Source organism: Limanda limanda, chromosome 5, assembly GCF_963576545.1.
Source record: "Limanda limanda chromosome 5, fLimLim1.1, whole genome shotgun sequence".
Lineage (NCBI taxonomy): Eukaryota > Metazoa > Chordata > Actinopteri > Pleuronectiformes > Pleuronectidae > Limanda > Limanda limanda.
The window spans coordinates 7,590,233-7,600,274 of NC_083640.1; the positions used below are offsets into that span (position 1 = coordinate 7,590,233).

Consider the following 10,042-nt stretch of genomic DNA (forward strand, 5'->3'; position numbering starts at 1 on the left):
TGAGTGTATGACATTGAGAGGCTAAGCAGTGCTTTGCAAACAGACAGGCCTGAACGAGTAAACAGGTGCTGCTGGAGCAGCTGAGGATGAGGACATGGGGCGTCTCCACCAAGCCGGATCAAAGAGATGCTGCCTCAGCCGCCAGTCATACCGGCAACTTGATTTATGTCACTGTGTCAGAGAACTTTATGACTGCTTGCAAAGGCAACACACAAGCTGAAGGTACACAGACTCATCCACGCCTCCGATTGCAACAACACGGCACAGAGATCAAGGTGTAGTCATCTACTGACACAGGAGCATTGTTTGAAGGTTTTGACTGATGATGAAGTATTTTTCTCCCCCCCCCTCCCGAACCCAAATCAGGCTTTGACTTGCAGAGTAGACTTAATTGTTCTGTCATCTCAACTTTAAGTTTTTTTTAATACCGCTCGGTTCCACAAAGACACTTAACATCAACTCAATTACAGAGTGTGAAAAGCTGAAAATCCTGGCTCGCTGGCGAACTAGTCAGATTCAATTAAATTCACGTCATTATCAAAAGTTCGATGCCGTTTCAACAACCCCCGATCACAAGCAGGAGCTGCTTCTTATTGTCAACGCATCACGAGCCACCACCGACGCCGCAGCCTCCGTCATGGCACGGCGGAAAGAATGAGAGGCAGGAAGTGGGATGAGCAGCCGGGTGACGGCATTCGTCCCGGCGGAGTTCGGAGGTACGTGTGTCTGAGACTCATCAGCCTGTCGTCACATGGTCGTGTGGGATTCCCCCGCTTGGTCAAATAAAACATTTCATCGCACGGAAATAACATGTAAGGATCAGATGGAGGATGTTTCACTGTGCTGAGAGACACTTTTTGGCTTTATAGCCTGTGGTCTGATGAAATAATATCTATACTTTGAAAGCCTAAATCCTGCAACACATACAGTTGAGTTCCCCCCCCCAACCCCCCCAAAAAAACCCTTTCTTTCTTGCCAGCAACACTTTGCCCTTGCTCTGAGCAGGATTTTTCCCCTTTGAAGCGCAGAGAAGAGGAGAAGTGAAGGCTGTTTGGCTGAAGAAGCCCTGGAGGGGGGTGGTAACTGTCATTTATATTTACAGCCTTCCCAGACACCTCGGGGGCTGTTATCCAGGTGGCCTCTGTTGAAGCTCTCAGAAGCACTCACACCTTTTTCACAACTCAGAGTATCAATAGACACTGGCTGACTTTGATTCAGCCACATAGAGGTTGTGAGTCATGAGCTTTTTTGACTGTTGAAACGGGTTTGGTTGACGCTGGAACTTGAATGCCCTTGGGGATGAAGTATTACTACACTTCTAAAACTTTATTAGACCAGAGAGGACTCTCACAGGTTTTAAACTCTCAAAAAAAGAGATTGGAAGGTAAGGTGTGTGTAAAGGATCCTCTGAAACTGCATATTCTCCCTCACGTATGCTAAAGTAAAACCTCATGCTTTACTCGTTACATTGACTTCTGACAATCTATTCATATTTCTATACGTCTCTTATACGGTTCACATACTTGTACATATACAATGACTGTAAGTATCCATGTTTTCCTGTTGCTCTGACAGCCCTGTCAAGACAAAAGTCAATTGGCCTTGCTCAGATTCAAGACCAGACATGCGTCTCTCTCTCTCTCTCCCTCTCTCTTTCTCTCTCTGTGCACCTAAAAATCTGTTGACAGGGTAAAGGATCGTTTAACGTCAAACATCTCAGGATACCACACAATGTATTTTCAGTTTGCTCATGCTTTGGAAAACGACTTCAGTCAATATGTAACAACTTAAAATCCAGGCCAGATGTGTCTTTAGAAATGTCACCATGCCCCGGCTGATAAGGAGAGACACGATGACAGATATCCTGTATTTTGGTTTGCAGCGATCCTAGCTTTCAAAGTCAGCCCCCTCCAAACAGTCTAATCCTGGCCTGAATGAGCGCTGGATTATTGTATAACTCCATCATGGGTATGCACCGAAACATGCAAGACAGAGATGAGGAGAAAGGAAGAAAGAGAATGACTAAAATTAAGTTTTATATTCACATGTGAATGTGAAAAATTATACACAGGGTTATGAAAGTTCCCAGTTTAAATGCAGTTATAGGGATATAAAGAAATCATTAACAGGTAATCAAAACTGATATTTAACTTAAAATGTGAGACATTCTGGTCACATAATTTACCCTTTTTTTTTCTTTTTACCTGACAGTACCACTTTCAATTTTCAATCTGAATCCTTGATAAAACACCAATAAATCACAATCAAAGCATTTAACCAAAACTTATTAATAAAGTAAAAATGTATAGTCTGCTTGTTTTTTTTCTTGGTGAAGCAAATATGTTAAAATATAAGACTAAAACTAATTTTATATTCAAAACACTGAATCAATCTAAAAGTGTGCACAAAAAAATCCTTATTATACCGTACACAAGCAGCAAAGGAAAGTCAAGAGACAATCCTACTTTTTAGCTGTTGTGTGACACCACATAAAACGTGGTAAAAAACGGACATAAATGTCCCATAATTTCTTTATGAATATAGTATTTATGATGTATTTATGATGCTACTGTTGATGCTTTGGGTTGACTTGTGTACCAGTTAATTTCTGCAAAGTCAGGTAAAATTATTCATCTTTTATGAGATGTAAAAGGGGCAATTTTGTTTCCAGAGACGTGTGAGTGCAACATTTATGACACGATTGGATCTGCTCATACAACCAGTCAGTTATTATCATAGTATTTATATTAAAATGTTTGTCTTTCTCACTTTTGGTCATACAATGTTGTTTAAATCAATTCTTTCTAAAGACGAATAATTCTACATCCAGTTCCAACATACCATTACATTCACAACTCAAGATCACTGAAGTGAATTTGTGTGTTGTATAAGAATTACTGCTGCACACTGTCAGCATATAACGACAAAGGTTGTAACGGCATCAAAACATCTTCACGCAGCTGGACGAGGATGGAGAGACAATCCAGTAGAGAGAATAACAACACAGTTGCAATACACAAGTCCGACTTTACAAACATTTAAAACTAGAACGTTTTATTAATTTTTCTATAAAATCTCTGCTTTCTCTTTTTTTTTAGAAATATATACAAACGTTCTCTTGTGCTATAAAACAGCAAAGAAAAAAACAATAAAAACTCAACAGCGTGTACAAATAACTTTTTTTCAGTGATGAGTGCTTGATAAATTTATGGTGTGGATTTGCCTCACAATGGGGTTTGTCAGCAGCTGCTCTCACTTCAGTTCCAACATGTGTGACACTGCCTCAGTTTGTATTAAAAAGCCTCCAAGCACAACACTCTCTGTAGTGTCTCTCTGACCATTTGCCTCCATTGTCTGTGGGGTTCTTGCATTGTCTGTAATCTGTCACTAACAGTACAAGTGTCTTTTCTTTTTTTGCCTGTAAGGAAAACACCTATTGCACATTATTCAACCAAACCCCGTGGCCTTCCAAATGGTTTATTCCACTCTTTTTGTCTTGGGAACAATACGATTTTTTTTTCCAAAACCAAGTTCCTCAATAGGATAAGTGAATCCAGGAGTAGCAGATTTTTCCTCAAACAAAGGCAGCTCTTGTTGCATGAGATGGCTCCAGATACAAACAAACCCCACATTGCATTATCTGTAACAGAGTCTGCATAAATAAAACACAAACCTTGATTCTTTTTTGTTGGCACTCTGATTACAAGGTCTCATTTAGATAAGGGCTTTACACGTATTTTCTGGGTATATACAAGGAGAGCCAGCTCATACACATGTTGGAGGAGGCCGTGTGGGCTCATACTTAGTGCTGTGCCCTTTGAGAGACGGGTGAGGTTTGATGTATGGCCTGCTGCTGGTGAACACACTGGCGGCCTTCCTCCTCGTCCTCTTCTTCAGCTTCCTGCTGAACACATTCTGCCACGACTGCAGCGTCTTTGACGTCCAGATCCACATGCCGCTGGTGATGCCCACCACCAGCAGCATGAAGATCTTCACCATGAAGATCTCGATGGCGGGGATGGAAGTCTTCATGACGCACTCGGCGGACTCGGGCCCGCCGCCGTCCACGCACTTCTGCTCCACTGCCAGGATGCGCCAGTAGTCCATGTTGAGCCTCTCGTAGAAGTAGCAGGCGATGACGCAGGTGGCAGGGACAGTGTAGAGCACAGAGAAGACCCCGATGCGAACCATCAGCTTCTCCAGCTTGTCCGTGTTTTCTCCCTCTGTTTTCATTATCTTACGGATGTGGAAGAGAGCCACGAAGCCCGACAGCAGGAAAGACGTGCCAATGATAAGGTAGCAGGAGAGAGGAATGAGCACAAAGCCGGTGAGAGCTTTGACATCCATGCTGCCCACGTAGCAGATGCCCGTCAGCTCGTCCCCGGCCACCTTCCTCATCACCAGGATCATGATGGTCTTCACAGCCGGGATGGCCCACGCCGCCAGGTGGAAGTAGCTGCTGTTGGCCTCGATGGCCTCATGACCCCACTTCTTCCCCGCAGCCAGGAACCATGTGAGGGTCAGGATAACCCACCAGAGGGAGCTGGCCATGCCAAAATAATACAGGATGAGGAACACAATAGTGCAGCCGGTGCTCTCCAGACCCTCCTGGATCACATATTGCACCCCATTGTCTCTGTCACAGGCTATTCGGTCAGCGCCCACAAACAGTCGGATGAGATAGCCCACAGAGTAAACACAGTAGGACATGGAGAGGAAGATGATCGGCCTCTCTGGGTATTTGAATCTCTGAGGGTCTATGAGGAACGTGAGCACAGTGAAGGCACTGGAGACAAAGCAGAGGATGGACCAGATGGCAATCCACACCAGAGAGAACTGCTTGTCTCCCTGGCTCCAGTATACGTCCACTTTGGGGTAGCACTTGGGGGCACAGGACTCGCTCTTCTCCACAAAGTGGAACTTGCCTTGGTTGCTGCAGGTCCGCTTGCTGCTGCTGTCCTTCAGGTGCAGGTCGTGGCCGCCCAGAGGCCGCTGGGGCCTGTAGTCGGGGGGCTGGGTGTGGGAGACTTTGGGGGGCTCGTCTGAACCGTTGTTGGGCGCCTCCATGCAGAGGTTGTTCGGGTCATTTTTGGTCGGCAGCCGGGAGCAGTCCAGAGATTCGGGCCACGGGAAATTAAACTGTGTCAAGATGGGCGAGCATTTTAACTTCACCTGCTCACACATAACCCTACACGCTGGGATGGGGTTGGAAACCTGCTCCGTGCACATGGGAGCGTACAGCGAGCACAGGAAAAACTTGAGATGACTGTGGCACCCAAACTGGATCAGGGTGGCAAACTCCTGCAGCTTTATCGCTGCCTCTTTCTGGTCATCGTGGCCCATGAGATTTGGCATGCGAGTCATATTGTAGCCAATGTCTTTACACTGGGGGATGTTGATGTGCTGACATCTCCCCTCTCCTGACCACTCCGGGTCTATGGGGCTGATGGCTGAAGCTCCACTGCTCCACAGGACCAGCAGCGCACACACCAGGCTCAGTTTGGCACATGAACGCATCCTCCCTTCTTGTTTTAGTGAACAAAACGACAGAATGTTCATCATTACCACAGCACACGTTTCTCTCATTGGAAAGTCTGTGATGAATGAATCCAGGCTGGGTGTCGGTGCGTCGGGTGGATCAGTGTGGGAGAGAACTTACACAACTATCTGTAGGGAGATCCCTTTCTCATTTTAAAGGCGTGGAGAGTTTAATGAGAACATATTTCCAGCGATGGTCCGTGGACGCTCTCTCTCTGGAAGTCTGGTGCGCACAGGTCCATGCTTCCGGAGCGGAACTCGCTCAGTGTCCCGCAGCACACGCACCTCAGTCTGCTGGGGTTCAACCAGAAGAACCGGGGGACTTGTCTCTCACTTGTCCCCTGAAGATCCGCTGACTCGTCCTCGCATTTTAATGTCACTTTTCCCTGCGCAGCAAAGCGATGTGCGCTCCGGTCCGTTCGCCAACTTGGAGGAAAAACAACAAAAACAAAAAGAAAATAGTCCTTTACGCGGCGGCTCCTTTACGCACAGATGTGTCCTCTCCGGGGATCCTGACTCAACTGAGCTGCAAAAATAAATACATGAAACTAAACGTGTGTCCCAGAACGGGAGGATCACGCTCCTCCCGTCGCACAGCGTGTGGTTTGGTGGCTGCGCTCAGTCTGACGCTCGGAGGAGTCTCCGTCCCCGGTCCAACCTGCCAAGAGATCCGCCTTCAAACACACAGCTACTTTGCATGAGAAAGATGACACTGACACGCGGATTATACTCGAGTCGTGCGGAACAGCCTGTTCATTGCAGCGGGTTCACAGGCTCCCAGAGAACTCCCCTTTAGCGCCCGGACACAGGATTCACAACTCCAACAACACGTTTTCCTGACTAACACAAAATCCAGCGCGAAATACGGGACACACTCCAGACGCAGCACACACACCAAACATACATGGAACAGTCTGTGGCTGGACAAGTTTGTACCACCCCTCCCTTCCAAATTTTAAGATGCGAGACCACTTCAAAATAGTTGATTACAAACCTGCAAATATAACATATTATTAAAAAAATGGCTCAAATTCTCCTGGAAAGGGTTGACAACCACAACAGGAGGCAATAGATTCATCTACTCTTGCATTTAGCAGACTATTGAAAATAAGATAGAAACCGACAATAAAAATATTTTTTAAAAATTACAATAAACCACAGCTGAACAACTGAAAACATGCACATAAAGCTGTATATAATGGTGCATAAGAATTCAAACTATCCTGATAAAACTGAAATATAAAAATGCAAAAACAAGATCTAGATTAAGAAGCAGTAGTTCAAAGAATCACAGCGTTGACACCCAAATGTTGAGCTTTTATGGGGACAAAAACAAAAATCTGCATAGCTAGTCCTTTGGCCTTTCACTCAGTATCCCATATATAGTATATAGTATAACATATTTGAAGTTTTCTTGCCAAAACTCAAGGAGACATCTCTGTAAATATGTGCATGTTGATGTAAAAGTTGCACATGTACCTATTTTGGACAACAAGCTGCGACTGCATTACATTTTTGCACTTAAGATTATTCTATAGATACATACATAATATGGTCATATAATTAAACTAACCTTAAACTATAAGGGTGTGTGTCGATCTGACAACTAACTCTATATCTATATCCACACTGCACAGTCAGACACAACTGAATATGGATATCATATGTCTAAACACAGCTGTTTCTCAACTCATTGACCAGTGATATGGATTAGATCCACGACATACATTTTTTACTTTATTACAATTAAACTTACAGTGTTATATTATTATATAGGGATTTATTGGCGATTGTTACTCTTGATGCATCGATATAAGCAGAATTTTAATGTTGAAGCTGATGGAGGAGGAGCTAATTTGAACTCTCTCATATGCTGATTTTGTAGTTTGGTATATTCTATCCATCCTTCCATCCATTACCTATTCCACTTTTCCTTTAAGATTAAGGGAGCTGGAGCCATTTGGATATAAAATTGCACAATTTAATGAACTGGTTAAGGTTTTATATACGTAAAATGCTCCAAACAAAAATTAGGAAAAACTTCACCCATTTCTGCAAATGCAGAGGAGCAAAAAGTTAAAAATATGAAAATAAAGTAAAAACATCTCAGAGCTTTAGTTAAGTTCTATTAGTAAAGTACTATATTCAATTTCCATCAGCGTCATAGACATATTTCTGGAATCAGCCACAGGGTTTTCCAGGAGTAAAAAGATTGTTATATGATTTTCATAGAGCAGAGCTTTTAATGGCAGCAGAATGCATGGATGATGTTGTATTTGTGTATTTCCCACCTATATTGTATTCAATGTACACGGTATATTCACGAGACAGACCTACTGTGAGGGAAATACGCACATGGGTTTTTATCTGAATTCAGCCCAGATGAATTATTCATTCCTCAATAGTCGATTCAAGGCAAGTTTGCAAACCATACACAATAATAATATTCACACAAACACAAACAAAACAACAGTGGACACAAGAAACAATGGTCTTTCTGTTGAAAGAGACGTGTGAGTCAATTTGTCAGTGTGTGGACTGCATGAAACTTCCCCCAGGCGTTTTTGAAAGCACCAGGGCAAACCACTCATGGGGGACATTTGTATCCCAGTTTAGAATCTGTTTATAATGTAGCAGTGTGGGAATCTGTGTGTTGTGGCCGCAGCGTTCTTTGTGCCAAATTCAACAACACCTTGCATTCATTTACTCTTTCCCAGTGATGGATATAATCCAGCGAACAAATAAGGAGGACAGATGACTTTTTAAATGTCAGCTCGAAGTGTCGACATACTTCTATTGTTGAGAGTGAGCTTGCAAAAATAAATCAGTGGCAACTCAGCCTTTCATTCCAGTGACATATGTAATCACACCATTCGTTCAGGAAATTTTAAGTTCACACTGGGATAATAATTGACCCAGTTGTACATTCACAATGACTTAAATGCACCTTTGTGCCTTATCATGGATAACTATGTGCCCTTTCTCCCACCCACAAACTCTAATAAGAGCCTTTTAAAGTTTGCTCCACAGTGACAGGCAACATGTCCTTGCAGACGCAGCACAGGAAATAGTTTTTCCATTGTTAACATCTAAACAAGCTTACATTTCAATGGATATTTTGGTAAATGTTTGTTGGGATGTTTTACGGAAAAAAAATGTGACGTTATGTCATGGGCTATTGGGTAGTTGTTGCTCAGGATGTGGAGCGGGATGTCCACTAGCCAGAAGGTCGGTGGTTTGATCCCAGGCTCCTCCATTCCACATTACAAAATGTCCTTGGGAAAGACTACATGCACTGTACAAATGTGTGTGCTAATGGGTGAATGTAAAGTGCTCAAGACTAGAGACGTTCTATGTAAATACAGACCATTTACCATTATTGGTGCAGGAAGATATTTCTAATTAAAAATAATGAACTAATCATAAAGCACTTTGTCCAAATCAGTTGCTATTCTCATGGGAGTTACACTCATTTGGAGTAATCCTTTTTCTAGCTTTTTATATCCCAAACTGAATCAATGGCCAATGGTGAAGTAGAGCTTTTTGCATCTTCATCTCAGGTCGTTGTGCGTTCCCCTCTCCCTCTCCAAAGGGACCATCTCCCCATGAGGACAGATGTTATGCCATACTCTCACTGCCCTGTTACCTCTGTGATAAAGTGTCTAGAGTGTATCCGGTCTCCTGCATGGGGCTGGCTCCAGCCTCCTTGTGACCCAGAACAGAATGAGTGGTTTAGAAAAGGAATGGATGGATGTGCTTTTATCAGCCTGTTAAAGTGAAACACAGCACTACCAGTGTCACAGCCCGTTATAAAATAAACCAAACACAACGTGTCAACACAAAGAGTGCAGTAATAAATGGCATCAGTTAACCCATGATGCATTGTTGTTAGAGCGAGTAAGAACTCCATCATGGTTTTATATCATCAGCCCGGTCCTGGAGGAGCAGGGTGGCATGTAATACTATGAGACGAATAGGTTATGAGGCCTTTTGCCTTTTTTATGTGTATGTGTGTGAGAGAGATCCTCCAGACCTCACTCACGTTACCTTGTAAAAAGTTTGTGGCTGTAAGATTTATGCTGAGGCCCATGTCATGGTCTCCATCAAGGCTGAAATACTGATCACAAGTAAACAGCAGTGCTTTTAGAGCATTTAACAAGAGTCACTAAAAGTGCTTTTGGAGGTATTTCTGAAATGTGTCTGTGCAAGATGAGAAACCTGGCACCAGCGTGCATAAATGGTTTAAGCACAGCATATCTTAGTGAGGGCATTTCAGCTGTTAGCGCTCAGTGTGTGGAGCAGCAGCATAAATATAGGGTTTGAATACACTTATGAACACAATACACTCCTCCTATGCAGCTCAGGTTTCACTTATCCAGCTGTTAACGTTTGAAGGGGTTTTGGTCAGAACATATACATACAAAAAAAACATTTACGTAAACAAACACACACACACACACACACACATATGTATATATATATTGTGGGATATTCATAATGGTAT

The 10,042-nt window shown here is 43.3% G+C and overlaps 1 protein-coding gene across 1 annotated transcript; it reads right to left on the reverse strand.

Annotated features, from left to right (window-relative positions):
* Positions 1–2,606: 2,606 nt before the first annotated feature.
* On the reverse strand, positions 2,607–6,089 carry fzd10 (frizzled class receptor 10). Its single transcript, XM_061071575.1, has one exon. The coding sequence runs from the start codon at positions 5,584–5,586 to the stop codon at positions 3,766–3,768; it is 1,821 nt and encodes a 606-aa protein (XP_060927558.1). The 5' UTR covers positions 5,587–6,089; the 3' UTR covers positions 2,607–3,765.
* Positions 6,090–10,042: the final 3,953 nt, after the last annotated feature.

Bases quoted from the DNA above. Each gene is read 5' to 3' on its own strand.
- fzd10 (XM_061071575.1), bottom strand. From the start codon at position 5,586: ATGAGAGAAACGTGTGCTGTGGTAATGATGAACATTCTGTCGTTTTGT.